Source organism: Leguminivora glycinivorella, chromosome Z (genome assembly GCF_023078275.1).
Source record: "Leguminivora glycinivorella isolate SPB_JAAS2020 chromosome Z, LegGlyc_1.1, whole genome shotgun sequence".
Lineage (NCBI taxonomy): Eukaryota > Metazoa > Arthropoda > Insecta > Lepidoptera > Tortricidae > Leguminivora > Leguminivora glycinivorella.
Window position 1 is genome coordinate 43,111,980 of NC_062998.1, and position 21,977 is coordinate 43,133,956.

The 21,977-nt window shown below is 36.9% G+C and overlaps 1 protein-coding gene across 2 annotated transcripts in view; it reads right to left on the minus strand.

Annotated features, from left to right (window-relative positions):
* Nucleotides 1-2,275: 2,275 nt before the first annotated feature.
* The window catches only part of LOC125241495 (chitinase-like protein EN03), a 46,907-nt gene continuing 27,205 nt past the window's right edge, over nt 2,276-21,977 (minus strand). For both annotated transcript variants that reach the window (XM_048150012.1, XM_048150013.1), the window contains exons 6-9: nt 20,899-21,029; nt 18,220-18,348; nt 5,351-5,450; nt 2,276-2,937 (exon numbers count right to left, since the gene is read on the minus strand). In XM_048150012.1, coding sequence (XP_048005969.1) covers nt 2,826-2,937; nt 5,351-5,450; nt 18,220-18,348; nt 20,899-21,029 — 472 coding nt within the window. In that variant the 3' untranslated portion in view covers nt 2,276-2,825. The remainder of the gene's footprint in view (nt 2,938-5,350; nt 5,451-18,219; nt 18,349-20,898; nt 21,030-21,977) is intronic.

Here is a 21,977-nt window from a genome sequence, read left to right on the forward strand (position 1 = left end):
ATGCTTTACTTAGCAAAGTTCGCAATACTATGAAGAATACAGGTACATTCATCGTGCGATTCATGGGATAAGATAAAACAAAATACAAGTTATTTTTAAAAGTCGCTGAACAATTATTGGTCACTTTAAGGAGTAGGTATAGTATAGACCTGCAGTTTATTTGTTTGCTTTAATTACAGGGCCCACTAGGTATATAAAACGTAATTTTATTGATTTCCGTTAATTTAAGGAAAGGTTCTTTAGATAAATTACAGTTAATCCCAATAAGAAACTAGTTTCTTAACTAAGTGCGTTATCACGTTATGTCCGATCCGATATCGGATGTCAGAAGGATTTGAAAGGCAAAAATCAAAGATGGCGGCTTCAATGTATGCGATATATTGGTCCTACATCCGATATCGGATCGGATAATGTGAAAACGCACTTACTGTTATCGAGTCATTTATAAAATATATCTTTATAACTTACTAGTATTATTTTTTATAACATGTGATGTGACGTCAGATACTTGACACTAACTTTCAACTAACTTTATTGTTATTATTAAGGATTACTCAATTTATTAACTATGAAAACCAGTAAAAAAATTCCTCGAATTTAACTGGTTAATAGTGATATACCAGGTGGTTCCGATAATGAACCTAACGACTTGTCGAATTTAACGGAAAACAAAAAAATCACGAAGTATACCTATATGCCAACGATCTCGGAAATAGCTCTAACGATTTCACTGAAATTGATTGTAGTGCATGTTCAATTCATGAACTCCGAGCAAAGCCCGGTCGCTCAGTTACTACATCTTTAAAACCCTGCGTAATAGTACATTACGATACAAGTGCGTAAAAAAGGAAGTTCGAAACGAGTGGCGATAAATTAAAACACGACCGAAGGGAGAAGAATTTTTCAGTACAGATGGCCCTCCGAAGTTTCGACCTGACGTATAATGAACCACTTCTCGCACTAGTGCGTGAAAAAAACAACATCTGTACTGAAAAACATGTTAAGATGAGGTTACAATCTATTCCCCAAAACCGCTTTTTAGACGAGTGTTTTTGGGTTTTAACGTACTGCGGTACATTGCTACTTAATCACCCAGAAAAAAAAGACGTGAACCATAGACATGTTTTGTCAAACTTTGTGTACTAACATGTGGTTGCCATCTATACTCTGTCAAACAAGTCTGTCAGTAAATAAGAACAAAGAAAACTATAGGTATCCTTTTCAATAGCACCCTAAAGAAACCGGCCAAGAGCGTGTCAGGCCACGCTCAGTGTAGGGTTCCGTAGTTTTCCGTATTTTTCTCAAAAACTACTGAACCTATCAAGTTCAAAATAATTTTCCTAGAAAGATTTTATAATGTTCTGTAATTGTGATTTTTTTTCACATTTTTGAAACTTATGGTTCAAAAGTTAGAGGGGGGGGGACGCACTTTTTTTTCCTTTAGGAGCGATTATTTCCGAAAATATTAATATTATCAAAAAACGATCGTAGTAAACCCTTATTCATTTTTAAATACCTATCCAACAATATATCACACGTTGGGGTTGGAATGAAAAAAAATATCAACCCCCACTTTACATGTAGGAGGGGTACCCTAATAAAACATTTTTTTCCATTTTTTATTTTTGCACTTTGTTGGCGTGATTGATATACATGTTGGTACCAAATTTCAGCTTTCTAGTGCTAACGGTTACTGAGATTATCCGCGGACGGACGGACGGACGGACGGACGGACGGACGGACGGACGGACGGACGGACGGACGGACGGACGGACAGACAGACAGACATGGCGAAACTATAAGGGTTCCTAGTTGACTACGGAACCCTAAAAAGGGTGCATTTATAGTTTTCTTTGTTCTTATTTATTGACAGACTTGTTTGACAAAGTATATTGACGGTCTAGTGATTTAATCAGTTTCAATCAAAGTTTCACTTATGGAATTTAGAAATTTACCTATAATCTCCATAGTTTCAATGCTCTTTCAATCTAGGAGTGTATTCCACGAAAGTTCGTTGAAACAGTATTGTATCCAACGGTGTGTCTCAGGAAAAAAAAATACTAGTGGCGTCTTGCCCTCATAAATGCCTGTTGCATAGAATACTATTTCTTACTACTTGTAAGAATTTAGTAATTAGCAGTAATTAGTCTTTTCCATAAATTACTCAATATAACAACAGTAACGAATAGAAGTATATTTTACGTTAAGTACATGTAATTTATTTATGTTACGTATTCTAGAAGATATATCTAAAGGTTTCATTTAAAACACTAAGTATTCTTACGTATTTTTATTAATTACGCTTGTAAAGTCTACATTTGTCATTTTGTCAGTGATTATACCTATTATAGCACAGCTCATAAAAAAACTCTCATAATATAAAACATGCAATACATTTGAATTGTTTAAAATTAATAATGGACTTTTTAAACAATGCAGGGAATTACAACCTAACAAAGTATAAAGTCGCCGTTAATAGAACTTGTGAACAATGTAAACAAACCTTGTAGTCAAAATGTCTTTAATTTCCATTCTAACTCATCAGATACTGGCTAAATCCATGTGTTATTTAATCAATTCATATCACATTATGATCCTCAACATTTAAAGTGATAAAATTGTGCTAAAATATTGATATTTTATACAATGGTTTGTTTACATTGTTGACAATTTCTATTGACAGCGATTTTAGACGTTAAAAAGTGGCAACGTCATAGTGTCTTGCTTTCTTACAAATAATGAAATGAAAGAGACGACACTACAATGTTGCTACTTTTTTTCACACACTGCCTGAGTGCGCAATGTTGAGGTGTAAATTGTACAATTTAAAGTCTGTATTTGGCGGCGCGCAGGATAGGGTACTTGTCGCCGGTGCACAGGCCGCGGAAGTCGTCCAGAGAGAGGTCCACGATCGACACTCCACCGAGGTTCTTCGACCTGCAACACGAAATAAGTAATTAAACAATGCTTGAAAACTGTATAATATTTTTGGAAGTTATGAGTCACAACTTATAAGGATTTATGTTTTGGTTTGTGCTTTTATAAATATTTCTTATGAATTTAAATTTATACAACAGCTTCTGCTTACTGCAACATATCGGACATGCAGTCTCCTGTAAGATTGTCTAGTATTTTTTTTATTAAGTAGATACATGTTTCATTTCCTTTACATCTTATTATTTTTGCCCACATTTATTTCTGTATTCTTAAATAAACCAATACGGATTTCTAAAACACGAGTTTTAAGTACTTGTTCGAAAAAACTCGTCCTACCCAAAAGTAAACCCCTTCCGTACGCAAAAGTAAAAAAAAAAGTAACGCTTGCTTTCTTAGCTAAAGGCACAAAAGCTGTTAATAACTGCTTTTGGGCTAAACTATACGCGTAAGTCTCGATTAGGGCTGCCAAATGTGAGCACAGATTTGTATACCTACCCGACCTCAAGGGTTCGAGGTTGGGTTATTTGGCCTGTTATCGTGCCCTATTAGCAATCAATTAGGCTCAGGCGTTTCGAGAACACTATTAACGAGTTACATATTTGGATTGATATTTCCATTATGACATTTTTATTACTTATTATGAATCTTATGATGATAAATTGATAATACATAAGAGTATATTACATTAACGATAACTTTGACAAAAACCAGTAGTAATCAATTAAATACTTTTTCCCCTCACTAGCTCGGAAACACGTGTTTTGTCCTTTAATACCAGCGGGTAAAAACGCATTTTATCCACTAGTGGGTAAAGTAATTTGACCTTGAATAAAGTCAAATTAACTGCTTTAAAATTTACAAAAGTAGGTGAATTTAGTAATGAAGATGATTTACCACCTGTGGAACTACTGGAAGCAGTGATAAACGCATTTTTTGCGTTGTAGTTTCCTCGCTATAGTGAGGGGAAAAGTTTTGTGTTACACTCGGGTGCAAATGTATTTTACTTCTCGTGTATTAAAAAACTCGCAAGTACAGGATTCTATTCTCGAACCACTCGCTTCGCTCGTGGTTCAACTATAGAATCCTTTCACTTGCTCGTTTTTCAATTCCACACTCGGCATTAAAATACAACTTTGCCCCCTTGTATAACAAATAACTATTAAATACTTAGAAGACCAGTCCAAAGTTCCACTTTGTTGCTACTGCAAGTACATTTTGCTTGCATGTACATGGCAGTACATATGGTCTATACTTTGATCTGGTACATTTCAACCGTCAAACCTCCTTACCAGTCAAACCGGGTGTAATGTCAAATATTCGTATACTCTATATATATGCTTAGTAAAACTGTAAATCGCGATGCTGTTATGTCTGCCTATCACGGCTATGTATCTTCTGCACTACGATACGGTATCATTTTCTGGGGGAACTCTAGCCAAGCCGATGATGTTCTCAAAGCACAAAAACGATGCGTAAGATCGATCTGTAAGTTGAGATATAATGCCAGCTGCCGACCACACTTTAAGCAACTACACCTACTAACTGTGCCTGCTTTATATATTTTAGAGACAGTATTGTTTGTACGAAAAAATTTACACCTTTACACACGTGTTGCAAGCGTAAGACATTGTGATAAACTTTACCCTGTTCCTGGCAAATCAGCTCTTTTCCAGAAGAGCATTTTCTCAATGGCGCCGAAAATCTATAACGGTTTGCCTAAATCATTGAGGTTGGTAGATGATGAAGTCGTTTTTAAGAAACTGTTAATTAAGTTTTTGCATGAGCACTGTTTTTATTCAATGAAGGAATTTTTTAATATTAAGGAATGACTTTTATGACAACGATTATTCAAATTAATTACTTGATATAATATTACCTAATTTAATTATTTATTTTGACCTCAGATAATTTTATAGCATTTTATTTCTTACTTTAATTTTGTCGTGTAAATATGATGTAAATAGTTTTGTAAATATGAATGTTTTAATTTAGGTAGGTATTTTTATGATTTGCATGCCATATGGGTCAATGCACTGATACCATGTATATATTTCCACCATTATATTATGATGTACGTGCATTTTAGCAAATAAAAGTTTTGAAGTTTGAAGTTTGAATCTTTGGCAAACGACAAGTGGATTTTTTTGCTGGGAAATGAGACATTTTGTTGTTGTTTGAGTTATTAATATTATTCACTGGCGTACATAGGCGTCTAAAATACATTTCTGACGTACCTATTTAACACTCACTTTCGACGCTGTTCACTTAATATAAGTAGTATTATGGACCATACCATTGACAATGACGAGCGAATTTGAGAAAATTTACCTATGGTGATACAACATGAACCAGGGTAGGTACGCGTCCTCGTGAATGACACGATCTTAACGAGGTAATCCGTGACCATACTTACTTGACGTATGTCGCCTTCTGTCCAGCAGTGTCGGGGTCCTCGTAGCTCACCCAGAGGCCGCCCTCGCCGCTGTCGTCGGGCAGGCGGAAGGCGTACGTTCCTGCAAACAGTACAACATCAAGGTTTGTCGCAGAACTCTTTACAAGACCACGAAACTACTAACGCGATCTGTAAAATTAAACACATGGTAAGATACCTTTTGTCCTCTTATGAAACCGGTCGGAAAGAAATACGGTCGCGTGATAAACCCGACTTACAGAAAAGGTCGCTTGGACGCAATAGACTAATCATAATACTATTGTCTGGGGCAGATCTAATTTTTTTATGAACTATTTTTCACAAACTATGTATACCTAATTGGAGAATAATTATACAAGCGATAAAGATCCAAATAAAGAAATATCTAATGTAGTTTAGATACACAGATCTACACTGACGTGTTTCATAATACAATATGAGGTTGTCTGCAAATGTAAAAAAGTGACCAGTGAAAAACTGTTCGCAATCACATATTTAGGATATCTGATTTCTAAACTTCCATTTACTTAACACCTGACATATTTCCGACTTTGATCACTTTTTTATTATTTAGCAGACAATCTTGTATAATCAGTGGTTTTTCACTGTACCTACCCACTCAGTAACGTTGGCAATTACCTACTTAAATGGTTTCAAGACTGCAAAAAGTCGCAGTTTTTCAAATAAGAGATGCAAATAAAAAACATTTTCTTGAAGAGCTTACTTTTTTTAACAGTCCCCCAACAAGTTCGGCTGAATCTCACCTCATACCTATATACTTAAACGGAATTACATTCGTATTTTAAAACTTCGAATTATATTGTAATGAAACTTTGCACGTACACTGGCTTGAGGTGAGGTACCTTTGTCACGGGCTGAAATGTAGCCAGCTCGATCTCAAAACAAACGAAATATAGCAAAAACAAGTTTGTATTGAAATCTTTAAATCCCTGTCTTGCTAATCTAAAACTACTTGTACAAATCTAGTTTAAAAGGTTTCAATATATACCTTATCTAATTGTAAGTGCAAAGCTTCAGATCAATCTAGCTAGCTGTTTTGAAATGAGAGCGTAACTATATTTGTATGGAAACCGCGCCTGCTGCAGTCACTTCTCTTAATTCATGCGGCTCCTTAATAATGATGTAACGATGTAATAAGAAAACGTGTGACACGGAAATTCATTACAATCTTATACTATTCGGGAGTTATAATGAACATATTAATAATTTCTAAACAACTATCTATATTAATAATCACCGTGCCAAAAATAAAAGTGCGGTTCATTCGCATTTTTGGAAATGTGTACCTAATCACGGTTAATTTATGTAAATTTATGTAAAAATTTGCCAGTAAAAATATTTCCAACCTAGCTCTTACTTCCCTCTACTTATCTGCAGTTTATCCTCTAGTCAGATTGCTAAAGAAACGATAACTTCCACCAGAGGTACATTTGTGCAAGAGTTCAACTCTTGTTACTCATCACCAAGTTTCAACGCATGTTAAAAAATATATATATGGACATTCTTACACAGATTGACTGAGTCCTACGGTAAGCTCAATAAGGCTTGTATTGTGGGTACTCAGACAACCATATACATAATATACAAATACTTATACACTACATAGAAAACATCCATGACTCAGGAGCAAATATTTGTTGCTCATCACACAAATAGATGCCCTAGGTTACCGGAATTCGAACCCGGGACCGCGGCGTAGCAGGCAGGGTCACTACCGACTAGGCCAGACCGGTCGTCAAATGTAAGTAATAAACATTGTATATTATATGTATATTATAAATTATAATTTATAATATGCTACATATTTAGAAGGTGCACTATATGAACTCAAATAATAATATAAATTTAACTGCTGAATTTAATCAACCAAAGTGCAGTGCAAAACATTCACAGTGCCAGTATTAGTTATTACCAACATATAGTTACTTAGTAGCTCATTAATACATAGAATAGCCGATACCTATTCTGATTCAATGTTAAAATTATTGCGTATTTACCAAAACAAGAGAAAATATATTTTTTTAAACTTATGGTTACTACGACTAAGTTGTGAAAGTATTTTAGAGTAAAATACCTACATTGATTGACACGTTATAAAAATACATAAAATTTATATTTTCCGTAACGTGCTTGTTATTGTAATAGCTAGCGGTAGCTATATTGTAGCTGTATACTAATCAATGTTGTCATTGTTATTTTACGGGTACAGGGATAACGTTGATTTTTTATGCAATAAGATATTTAAATTGTCCGCGGCTTACGACGAAAATGTTAATCTCTTTCTACACAGTGGCCTCAAAATCCTGTTTAACGTGAAACGAGTGTAAAACGGAATTAGAACAAATCGTCCACTAAGAGGTTTTCCCCCGAGGCAAACGATTCACTCTGACCTCTACTGTAAACAACTGATGAGATTAAAGCAAACGGCCCAGAGCGGAGTTTAACAGGAAAGACAGTCACTGCGCTTTCAGATTTACAGATAAGTATCGGAATAGGAAACAGATTTTCCAACTAAGGGCCAGTTGCATCAACCCAGAGATGGGCATCAATCGATTGATTTTTTAGTTAACTAATCAATCGACTAAAAATATCAATCGTCATTATTCAATCGCGATTGATTTAGTTGCGATTAAATTAGTTGTGGGAATGTTCGACTAACAACTAAATTAGTTTTAGTTTCAATCGACTAAATTCCACGAATAAATATCATTATAACTACACAGTCGGCCGTTTTTGCATTTATATCTTATTTGTAATGTAACTACAAGTAGGTATGTATATTTATAACGATATATCTGTAACGAAAAATAGCGAAAAACTGCAGTGTTCACAAGTAGCAAACAAAACAATTAAGTATGTTATTGCAATGTTAATACTTTGAATTATACGATACTGAGTAAATCTTAGACATAGAAATTACCAGTATTTTGCTGTCTCTGTCGATAGTAAAACTTTTTTTAGTGGCACGTGGTGACAAAACATTGGGCTAAATGACTAATCCTACTTATCTGGAAATAATTTCATTTTGGTGCAAGGGCCGACGCATCTTCTAAAAATAAGACGTTCTATTGAATCAAACATCTGCATATTGTTTATCTATTATCTACGCGCACTGTTTTGTTGTCATTAAAATATTTAAACCTCTTTGTAATGTAAAGAACTCTCAGCGTTAATTATTGTTCATCTTCTTTGCGGCATTCTACATTCAAATTTATATAATTGCAACAACGAATTTCACGATATTTGGTATATATTATACACCATGTTTTTATTGAATTCCGTTAATTTTAAGGGAAGGTTCCTTAGGTCAAATACAATGAATTGCTCTAAAAAACTAGCGACTTAACTCTTACGGTTGTAGAATTATTCAAAAAATAAATCAAACAATTTTTTTTTTTGGAAATGTATTTAAACCAGTCAACCGGGTACTTTTATTGTGTTTTTTTAATGTTATTTTACTAATGCACAAACAAAGTACCCATTTTTTATTTACCCTTAGATAAGAGAAATTTAATCCAATTTCAAAGTGACTGTTAGTAGCAAAATAATAGTTAGAACACCGATCTAACTCCTTAGAAATGGTTAAAATATCTTAAGTAGGTAATACATGATGATATGTTTAAACATTCGTTAAGATGTCCTAATCAGTCTGTCAACATTAGTTGCGAGAAATAAGTCTAACTAATTAGTCGATTACAAAATTTAGTTGTCCGAAATCAATCGGCAACTAATTTAGTTGCAACTAAATTAGTCGCGCTCTATACAACTAAGATTGATCATTCGTGGTTTTAAATCGTCAGTCGCAATTAAATCTTGTAATTTTAATCGTTAATCGTTAGTCGATTACATTTTGCTAGGGTATGCAAAAACCGGTTAACTTAAAAAACCGGTTAATAACCGAGACTTTTCCTTCAAAACCGGTTAACCGGTTATTAACCGGTTTTGAGGATTTTTATTAAATGGCCGTACTACGCAATAATTACCATTACCTTTAAGAATTCTGATGTTGATGATATCGTAGCAGGTATTACTTGCACGATGAAGATCATTTTTATCCAGTTTTTGGAAATTTAGTAAATGCGGAAATTGCTAAAAAAGGCTTGTGTGGTTTAAATGTGATTCGTCATTTTTGCGTTTTCTAGACATGTCGCGAAGGTCTACAGCTCCCAAAGCCCCTAGTAATACAAGCAATTGATGTAAGAAAACCAAGATCTCCATTAAACCTTTCTTTTAAAAAATATAGTTTGAAATATACGGTAGACTCCGGTTACAACGACGCTCAAGGGACCGCTGATATTACGTCGTACTAACCGGATGTCGTACAAAACGAATTTCATTTCTTTTAATTAAAAGTAATATCTACATCTCTATTACTAAAACATTTCAATCAATAGGTTTTATTTACAGGGTATTATTATCATAGTATTAATACCTTATTTTTTTGTGACTTGTTTAGTTAGAAAAGTCCTTTTTAGTATGCGTGCTTGCTCATCATTTGTAAGTAAAGCTAGTTTATAGATACATACATACATACATACATACAATCACGCCTGTTTCCCAGAGGGGTAGGCAGAGATCACGGATTTCCATTTACTACGAACCTGACAAATCACTTTCGCTTCACACTTTCATAACGTTTCTCATACACGCTCGTCGGTTTCGAGTATGTACTTCTGACCTGGCCTTTTGGCAATATTTCCCCGATTTGAACAAGAAAAGATCGCCTAGGTCTTCCACTTCCAACTGACCCTTCCACTCTTTTTTCATATACTTTATTCGTTACTCTCCTCTCATCCATCCTCTCTACATGCCCGAACCACCTTAACATACCCATCTCAATCTTTGTCACCACATCTACATCCACTCCACACTTCTCTCTTATCACCCTATTTCTGATCCTATCACTCAACTTCACACCAGCCATGCTTCTTAACGCTCTCATTTCCACGGCATTCACTTGACTTTGATGTCTTTTCTCCCACACCCAACTTTCACTACCATACATAAGTGTAGGCACTAAAACTCCTCTATGCACCGCCTGGCGTGCTTTTTTGCGACACTTTCTGGCTGCCCATAAAAGCGTTTAGTGCTCCATTCACTCTATTCCCAGCATTCACTCTCCTTTCAATATCTTTTCCATGTTTACCGTCCCTTGTAAACAACTTTCCCAAATACACAAACTCTTTCACTTGTTCCAAACTTTCATTATCGATCTCAATTTTGCAATCTGTCATAATCTCATCTCTTTCAAATACCATTACTTTCGTCTTACTGACATTCATTCTCATTCCTTTACTCTCGAAGGATGCATGCACTCTTGTTACCATCATTTGTAACTCCTCGGCCTACGATGCAAGTAATACTAGGTCATCGGCATATAGGAGACATTTGACCAATAACCCTTACAACGACACCATCGTTCCATTCTCAACCCACAATCATAATCTTTCAGATCTTGCAAACAGCTATCCATGAATAAATTAAACAGCCACGGCGACGCTACACATCCCTGTCTAACACCCTTTTCGATGCTAAACCACTTAGTGTATGTTCTGTTTATTCTCACGCAAGCACTGGAATCCTCATAAAGAGATTTCAGTGCTTGAACGAGTTGACTGCCCACTCCATACAGGGATACTACCGACCACAATTCATTCCTCATCACTCTATCATACGCCTTTTCCAAGTCCACGAAAGCGCAATAGACCTTTTGACCTCTGGCCAAAAACTTTTCGGCTATGCATCGTAAGGAAAAGACTTGATCCGAACTTCCCATACCCTTTCTAAATCCCGCCTGTGTATCCCACACTTTCTCGTCGGTTACTTTCACTACTCTCTCAATCAACACTTTCATATACAGTTTTCCGACGATGCTGAGTAAGCTAATGCCCCTGTAGTTTTTGCAGTCCAGTCGTGAGCCTTTTCCCTTGTAAAGAGGAACGATGACGGCCTTGCACCAGTCCCTAGGTACCCGGCCGGTACTGAAGCACAAATTGAAAAGGCGATACAACTGACTCGCTACAATGCCCTGTCTAGCCTTCAGCATCTCGGCGGAGACCTTGTCATATCCTGCAGCCTTACCTGATTTCATACCTTTCAATGCTTTCACAATTTCATACGCAATCGAAAAATACAAATTGGGTTCTATTTAGCTTATAAGATTAGACCCGAGGCGAACAAATTGTTAAAATTTTAAAAGCAATACTCCAAAAAGTTACATGGCCACAATGTAATCTTGCTACTTGTTGTAGGCAAGACAGGGGGCCGTGCTCGGGTGGAAGTAGCTTTGTTTCCTCAATTTACTAGTAAAACTAAAACTTTGTCGCTCGTCGTTGCAACCGGACTTGACGGATGGATTCTGTGTAAAATGTGTCGTAAAAAGCGGCTGGTCGTTAAAATCGGAGTCGTAATAAACGGATGTAGTTTCATACTATCACATACGAAAACCAAATAAATACCTGTGCTTATGTCGTTGTAAGAGGTTGGACGTTAGGTCTATATGCGGAGTCGTAATATTGGGACCGTGCGCGACGACACGCCACGTGACAGGTGACCATTATGGACAATATTGTCGCCGCTGATAAGCGAGAAGTAAGTAAACATTGTGAAAAAAATAATGAAAACTTGTGTTATTTTACTATATTAGACAATTTTGGACGATGGTGGTTACAACATTATCGCCAATAACATTAAAATTGTTGTTTTCAGTGAGAAATTTACAAACTGGTGACTAAAACGGGGTTTCGTGCCATCGCTCACGAAATCATTTTCCAACCTAAGACGATGAATAAAGACAAGAAATTGGTGCTAGCTGGGCATTTTCTAGAGATTGAAGACTTTTTTCCACCATTTGTACCTATGTGCAATAAAGTATAAATAAATCATTGGCTTTTGAAATTGTTCATCAGTTCACTGCTATGCTGTCATTTTCATAGGCTAACTATAGGTATTATAAATATCATTTACAGGGTACAAGGTTTATTGTAAAATAAAAACAAACTAAGCTATAATAACTTTTAATTACAGTATACATGACAAAAACTTGTTTCATTTATTAGAAAATATTGGAGGTTTAGCAGATATCACATCAAATATGTAATCATCAATGCGATGAAATAAGTTCTCAGGAATTTTATTTAGAATGTGATAAGCCTTCATCGGATGGACTACTTCTGCTTTTATTGTTCTCGTGCTCCTTCGTCCGATTGAAACCTCGATATTTACGCATTTTCGTCAATCCGTTTCGATTTGTACACAGGAGCACACTTAAGGAAACAAATAAAATGATTTTGGCACATAACTGGGATTGGCTTCCACGTCGGTTTTTCTACCTCCAATAAAATTTGCACTACAAATTCACCGTAAATTCAATTCAATACTTGTATCAAAAGATTACGCACTTTTAAGTAAAACTTCAGAGGTTGGATGACTCTTTTCTTCTTACGGCAACTATTCACTTAAACGGTGGTTTCGTTTCCACCACGGTCTTGGAAATAGCAAAAATTTTGTCGATATTTTTCTTGGAGTTATTACAATTCACCATAACAAATTTTACTAGGCCCATATTAAATTTATCTCAAAAACGATATGAAAATGTTTACTGCAATATGGATTTGACAGCGTAAGTCAGCGACTAAGATGTCAATTTTGGCCGTAGTGAGCGCTGTGATCGTTTTAGCTACCCCCTCCACCCGCTTTGCACCCTGCCAATACTAACCGGACTCTACTGTATTGTATAAAATGTATAATTGAGTAGACTCGGGACTAATTTTTAAAATAAAATCATTACAGATAATAATGTTGTCAATGAAAAGTAATGAATAAATCTTTATTATAACAAAACATTAAATAATTACGTATTTTTGAACCTTTTAATGCCTAATTTTCCAAATTTTGAGAAATAAATACAGTTTCGGTTATTAACCGGTTAGTCACTATAAAAACCGGTTTTTAACAGAGGCCAAAAAGTCTCGGTTAACCGGTTTTTCGGTTAACCGGTTAACCGGTTTGCATACCCTACATTTTGCCCATCTCTGCATCAACCACATTTGACAGACACATCATCGTCACGCAGCAGACGTCTTCCCATACTATACAATTTAACGAACGCTTTAACGGTGACAGATGGTTTGATGCAACCGGCCCTAAGTATAGATCCTAATATGACCCACAGCTATAACCACTTGGTATACAGCAATACGTAGATATCAAGGGGCCAGGGGGTAGATATTAACTGTCAAAGTTTATATTATCTTATGATTTTAAGGCATTGCTTAGCGATCTGAACAATGCGTAATCCGTAGGTGCCAAGTCTGGAGAGTACGGTGGATGAGGTATCACTTTCCAACCTAGCTCCAATAGCTTTAGCAGAGTCACTTTTGCAATGTGTGGGCGAGCATTGTCGTGTAAGAAAAAAACTTTAGCATGCTGTGGACGATTCTGACAGATTTTTTGGTTTAAATTTTCAAGCTGATTACAGTATACTGATGCGGTAACAGTCATTCCACTTGGTAGGAGTTCCCAGTGAATAATACCATGAATATCCCACCAAACGGACAGCATAACTTTTTTCGGGTGAGGCTCTGTTTTTGGTGCCTCTATTCCTTTTTCGTTTGGAGCTAGCCACGGACGTTTGCGTGTGTGATTTATATATAAGACCCATTTTTCATCTCCAGTGATAAGATGGTCCAACCAGTTGAATGTGCGGCGAAAAGACAGAAGTTGTATGCAGATATCGGCACGGCGGTTTAGTTGATGTCTATCAAGTTCGTGCGGTATCCAAACACTGTATTTATCGTTTTTTCCCAACTCGTGTAAATGTGTTTCTATGGTGACATGAGAGCAGCCTAACTCGGTAGCAAGAGTACGACTCGTTAGCCTCGGATCTCCTTCAATTAAGGTCTTTAATTTGGCTACATCAATCTTCACCGGTCGACCAGACTTAGGTTGATCTGATAATGAAAAGTCGCCACTACGAAACCGCTGGAACCATCGTTTCGCCGTGGCCTCAGACACAACTTCAGGAGCAACACGCTGACATATATTACTCACTGCTTCGGCGGCTGAATGGCCAGACTGAAATTCATATAGTAAGCAATGCCTTACATGCACTTTTAATTCGTCCATTTTCTTCCTTATATTAGCTCGGCGACAGCTAGTGAATGACTGACGAGAAACTGTGCGACTCGCCCTTTATATACTTTCGACCATAGAAGATTCTAGAACTCTCTCAAAAATTTTATGTGGAATTCAATCGATCGCTCATTACTTTCTTACCAACCCAATAGAACGTAAAACAATAAATTGAACGCGTTTTAAGAGCATTAATACTACTAGACAGGAAGAACGATTATTAAATTACTCCTACTTATATACATAATGTACAAATATTCCGACTTCTTCTATTTTATTTTTCCCCTCACTAGCTCGGAAACACGTGTTTTGTCCTTTAATACCAGCGGGTAAAAACGCATTTTATCCACTAGTGGGTAAAGTAATTTGACCTTGAATAAAGTCAAATTAACTGCTTTAAAATTGATAAAAGTAGGTGAATCTAGTAATAAAGATGATTTACCACGTGTGGAACTACTGGAAGCAGTGATAAACGCATTTTTTGCGTTGTAGTTTCCTCGCTATAGTGAGGGGAAAAGTTTTGTGTTACACTCGGGTGCAAATGTATTTTACTTCTCGTGTGTTAAAAAACTCGCAAGTTCAGGATTCTATTCTCGAACCACTCGCTTCGCTCGTGGTTCAACTATAGAATCCTTTCACTTGCTCGTTTTTAACTATTAATGGTCGAAATCCAAACACGAATCAAGTTTATTGGTAACTAGTGTTCGTCCTAGGGATATCTATTGAAGACCAATGGATTAAGGATAAAAAACTGGTATACCTTCGGAGGTGTAAGAAGTGGTAGATATTGTATAAATACCAAAGTTATAATCATTAGACGGTCTTTCCGGGTAGACGGTCTTCCCGACACTGACCTTAATTGATCAATTATTAATTGATCAGTCAGAACAGATCTAAATACTTATATGTAGAAAAGAAAACTACTACACCCATGACGAGTTGACGACACGTTTAAAAAAAATAGCTCCATTCTTTTAGAACATTTTATCTACATCTATATCATAAGTTCTCTATTATATGCTTCTATGAGGAAAAAATCCCTTTTCAAAACCGGGTAAGCAAAGAAGAAAACCATTATTTGCAGTTTTCTACGAAGAGAAAAATCCTATTTCATAACCCAGTTAGCTAGGAAGAATTGTTTTTCCTCTGAATACAAAACCAGTTATCAAACTTGGTTATTTACGAGGAACAAGGCGAATTCCACACTACAGCTCACAGAGCGACTTCACTAGCGTCTAAAAGTTGAATTACTTATGTAAAACATGTGACATTATGTAAGCTACATTAGTGAAAAATTTGCAATTCTTCCAACACGCAACCAGCACCACACAAATGTTAGTAACAGCTGCAAGCGAGCAAAACCTCCAAAAAGTGAGTACCAACCAAACACATGAGATAAATCCGCGTCCTTCCTCAAGCCCAGCTCTGAAAATGTAAATATCGCAGCTAATTCCCGGACTTTGTTAAAGAAACTTTGCCAATTTAAAATGGTAACCTTGGTATTAACCGGGCTAAACTTTTAGTATGAGTTACGGTTATGCTCCATTCCCGTGGACATCGTAAAGTAAATGGATTGTAAATCTTAATTTTCGGTCTTGACATATAATATAATCGTTTCAAGCGGGATACCCCCATTTGCCAGAATTTCATTTGCCATAATTTTATTTGCCATCCTATTCAACAATCATAATATTGTTTCTCATAACATCTTATGCCATAATCATTGTTTACTATATTAATCTAGTGCCAGAAACTTTGTTTCCCATAAAGTCAGTTTCCATAATGTCATTTGTCAGAATCATCGAAATCCGTAATTACCACATTCCATACCATCATTTGTCATACAAATTAGCGTCCAGAAAAGTCAATTTCCATAATGTGCTTTAGCAGAATCGAAAACTACTATAATAGGTACTAGAAAGACTAGAGAATGAAACTGCTATCAGAAAGTAGGTTAGGTTAGGTTAGAACTGTGACCCCCTGGAAAATGAAACTGCTATCAGAAAGTAGGTTAGGTTAGGTTAGAACTGTGAACCTCTGGAAAAGGAAACTGCTTGAAAAGTAGGTTAGGTTAGGTTAGAACTGTGACCCCCCGGAAAATGAAAATACTATCAGACAGTAGGTTAGGTTAGGTTAGAACTGCGACCCCCTGGAAAATGAAACTGCTATCAGAAAGTAGATTAGGTTAGGTTAGAACTGTGATCCCTTGGAGAATGAAACTGCTGGAAAAGTAGGTTAGGTTAGGTTAGAACTGTGACCCCTGGAAAATGAAACTGTTATCAGAAAGTAGGTTAGGTTAGGTAATAATATGGGCAACAATTAATATGGCAATAATTGCTTATGGCGTTTGAATATTCTATGAAACCATATTATTGCACTTAATAATATGGCTAACAAATAGTATGGCATTGTATGATTATGGAAGGTAATATTCGGATAAACAACGAGTATGTCATATGATTTTTATGGTAAACAAATCATTCGGGCAAATGAAATTCAGGCAAGTTAGATTCGGGCAAATGAATATTATGTTAAATGACTGTCGGGCAAACAATAGACAACCGTTTCAAGCGATCAACGCGGCAACGGACCGTCGAACATGCGATCACGTAATGTTAGGAAAAATTACATTTTATATCAGATATGTAATTAATAAACTAATGTATTGTTTTACGCGGAAAGCAGCGGTTTCATACATTCCTTGATACTTATGCATTCGACGCTTCATCAATCGCATTTTAACTACCGCGCGTTAAATAAGTATTTCATGTCTATTTAATTACAGTTTGATTATTTTTTGTTTTCTTTCTTTTGTAAACGTTCAATCCTTTGGACTACTGTAATGCCCACAGGAACGGCCCAGTTTGTTTTAATCTGCAGATATCTTTGTTGTTATCGCTTTTTAATCACCGCACCAATGATAGGAGTGATTCTATTAAAAACGATTGATAGTGAAGTTAAAAAAATGAAAGCCTATCGACTTGGTAAAATCTTTATCGGCCCTTTATATTGCATACATATATATCTCTTTCTTATGTATACAAAATCGATGAGGAAAATACTAATTGTTAACCGTGACAAAACTTAATAACTCTGATACCTAACTTACTTACTAGCGGTAAGCAAGTTTGAACGACATGACAACGACAGGCGGTAGCGCTTGAAACTCTGTTTGTTTTCCCATTGGCACTTATCACACTGCTACTCACTCCGGAAAGACGTCCGGTGCTGCGATTGTTAACTTTGTAGTGTAAAATCTAGATTTATAAGCGAAAGCACATTGGCTGAAAAGCGTAAATGAGAATCGTGCTTTTAGATAGAGATGGGGTGCGCCACAGGGTATGCACACTATGCGCTACGCGCTACAGAGCTGCATTAGTACCGTGACCGGCACCGTACGGATTAAAGTATGTAGGCGCAATTCGTGGCACGTCGCCGCATGCGAGTCGCTTTGCACTTCGAAACGTCATGTGACGGCAGTGTAATAAGAGCCAATACAATTCGGTTCGTGTAGCTTACAGACTCATTTTTAATAGATAATTAGATGTAACGTGTGTCGAGAGTTGTATGACAAATTAGTGCCGGAGTCTCGCTTTAAACGTGATATGAATATTAACGATCCCAACGAAGAAAATATAGAATTAACACATACATTTGAAGGTCTACTTGGCTCCGATATTTACTTATTAAGTACTTACCGAAATGCTTGTTGCTAGGGTCAGTGACCTTCCTCAGATGGGGTTTCATTCCCTTCTGGTGATTGGGGTTGATCAGTTTAGCGCACACTTCGGGGTAGCTGAGAAGTCCCTCTTTTTTGGTGTAAGGACCTAAAAGAAAAATGTAATATATGATTAATAATGTAATGCACTAATATGAACTAATACGGCTTTCACGTCAAGCTTTAGATATAAACGTAAGTGTTAGGAACTAGTTGGCAGTTCTTACGCCAAGTCAGCTAAGTAGATACGAGTGAGTTGAGTGCTGAATTATTTTGTATGAAAAAAATAAAAGAAGTATTTTTAAATGATATGAAAATATGTTCCGTAGGACTTATACCAATACTATCAAAAATACCCGATTTCCACTTGTTGGAATCAAATAGCAAAACACAATTACGATTTACATAACATAATTTATGTACGAGTAGGTACTGCCACTGAAACGTGATGCGCGCTAATACGATAAACGTTCAAAACAGACTCATCCTACAGCCAGTAACATTATCTGGCTCGGTAATTGTTTCCACACCTACCCGCGCACTCGTCTCTGAAGCGTAAAGCCTGACTAGAAATATATGACTATTGTCAAGAGGGCGCTGTTATTCTGATGTATGGAGTGACAGTTCAGTTTAGTATGAAAAAAATTGTTCTAATTAAATTCCTCAACATGGCGCGTACTAATATATTTTAGGCAGGCAAGCATGATCGCGAAATAAACGTCAAAACGTCAGGCCATCACTATTTGTAAGTGCGAAAAGGACGTTTTATCGTTTATCGCGCGACCGTACTATCCGTGGGTCAGGCTTTACTATAGGAATATTAAAATATGTATGTCTAATTGTCTATGTCTAAAGACAAAGACTTTTGAAATTTCAGATGAAAACATTTCAAACAGGTCTCGGGTCGGGTTAGTTTAAAAATGTAGGTCTGTATAAATAAGTACGCGATTAAGTCACGATGCAATGCAATAATCGTGAGTTTAAACCAGTATTTTGAAAACCTCCTTGCTAAGAATAAGGACTCTTTAGGCATGTAAAGCCGTATGTAGCATAGTAAGATTAAACCTTGGCTGGTTTACTTAAAACGAGTGATGCTGATACCCAGGGGGAATACAGCTCGGTACGGATGGAGCGCTCGTATGGCTACTCAAGCTTATTGCATGTTCCTGTTTCCGAGGGCAGTGCTCAAATCTTAACTACGTACTATTTAGTTCAGCCGCCATCAGATATGTTGGAGCAGCCAAGCTGTTCACAAATAACTGAACACGTATCTATTGTCAGGGCGTTAAAGTGACGACCGGTCTGACCTAGCGCCTGCTAAGCCGCGGTCCCGGGTTCGAATCCTGGTAAGGGCATTTATTTGTGTGATGAGCACAGAATATTTGTTCCTGAGTCATGGATGTATTCTATGTATATAATTTTGTATTTGCCTATATAAGTAAGTATATCGTCGCCTAGCACCCAGAGTACAAACCTTGCTTAGTTTGGAGCTAGGTCGATTTGTGTAAGGTGTCCCCCAATATTTATTTATAAAGTGCGTTCCGATATTTTTGAGCAGCTCGACAGCTCCGATATAAAGCGTGGCGTGAAGCGTTTGGGCATTCGGCTACGCACACTGATGTCGACTGTAAAAAGTGTACGCATCACTAATTTCTTTAACTAAATATTCAACGCGGTGATTGCTAATGAGGCTAATGAAGATGAACTTGCTGTAATTACGAATTATAAAGGTACATATTTTAAACAAAAGTCTTTAAGGCCGACATTATACGGTATAACAAAATACTATATAGATCCATAGATATCATGTTCTGATTAGGAAGGAGATTACGCGAAAACAATTTAGTTCCGCGTTGGTAGATTCGATTTGTTATGGTGTTTGTCAACACAAACGTTATCGTGTCAAAATGTTTTTCTACATTCCTTATCGGGATTCTGAATTTGGCATTCATGTATCTCCTCTTTTTTGTTACACCTTGTATATCTACCAAGTAGAATACCTTATTTCTTACGTATTTATAATGTGTGTGGACATATTAGTGTCATGAAATAAATAAAATAAAATAAATTTTAAGAAACCCCTTACAATGCTTACACAGATCGAGCAAGCCACTAACTAAGCATAGCTTGTACTAGGTGACGATAAACTTACCTACCTAAATACCTATATAAATGCATACTGATATAAGTACATTTCAAAAACCCAAACACACAAAAAAAACGCCCTTACCGGGACTCGATCCCAGGATTATCGCCTTAGCAGTAGCCAGCGCCGTCACGCCCGAGATCTCGCTGTAGAGAACGTCACTATACCAGTAGGCCTAGCACATGATGGCCGCGGGAGTATGTCGCCGCGAGATAGATGCCACGTCTTCTTCTAACTGTATTAATGACATAAGGACGGGTAGTCTATCTCGCGGCGACATACTCCCGCGGCCATCATGTGCTAGGCCTACTGTAGGTAGTGAGGCCAGGGTGCGTAGCCGAATGGCACAAACGCTCACAAAACGAAACGCTAGTACATATCTATCTCTATCGCTCTTGCGTATTGACGTGACAGAGCCCGACTACCTTTCGCGGCGTTTCGTTTTCGTTTCGCGTCGGAGAAATGCCATTCGGCTACGGGGCCAGGCCGGTGGAGAATAAAAGGGAGTCTCACCAGCTTCGCCAGCGCCGTCGGCGTGGAGCGGAGGCACGCCCGAGATCTCGCTGTCGCTGTCCAGCTTCCAGGTGCGGCCGTACGTGGCGATGCCGAGCACGATCTTGGTGCTGGGGGCGCCGTGCTGCAGCCTGCCGGGGGAACAACCACTATCACACTCTAGAATAGGCTACTGTCATTCTAAACATAGTAGAGCGGCGAGAGGGTCTCGGGAAAAGTTGATGTGACTGGAGAGTATACTGCTGACAAGTGGTATCGTTGTGATCGGTACACTTTACTGAGTACGAAATAATGACTTGTCACTTTCTCAGACTGTGGGGGGGTTAACTATGACGTCACAAAGATCGCGGTCCCGGGTTTAATTTTTTTGCCAATTTGTCTAGAACCCCTTATCCAATTTTGAAAAATGAGGTGTCGATTGAAAGCGTATAACATGCTGATTAAGATTTATTATATGTGAAAAGTATAGTTTTGTTAGTTATTTTTTAATTAACAATAATGCAAAAAATACGTTTTTTTTACTCTCTTTTTTGATTTTTGTGACTCAAAAAGGCAATGAAAACGGCCACTTAGCTAAAAAATATGTTATATAAATCATTTAACTACATTATTAAGCTATCTGTTGCTTTTTGAATTTCTACGATCGGATAATAAATGAGCAAACTACAACCACATACCTGTAGGCGGGGAGTACCGCTTGACACGCGTTCCCATACATTCGGCGTCTACCAAATTACACCTCGCGCAAAATTCGTTTCAAGCAGATATACCTCTAATCTTATTCATCGTAACCTATCAATATTGATATCATTTGAAAGCACAATTAAAGTACTTTAAAAAACAATGTCAATCATTTTTTTAAAATCAATAATCGCCAGTCTGTGGTGGTTACAAAGGAAAAAAGTGGGTATGCAATTTGACTGGTTTCCTAGGTTTGATACCCTAGACGAGTTTAAAAGGGGAGGTAAAGGTGACATATGGGTTTTTCTCTGGCCTAAAAGCTACACAGAGGGTCAGGGGAGAAAAAACTAGGGTTTAAGTTTAGTTTTAAGTTATTTTTTCCTTTATTTGTTGATTTT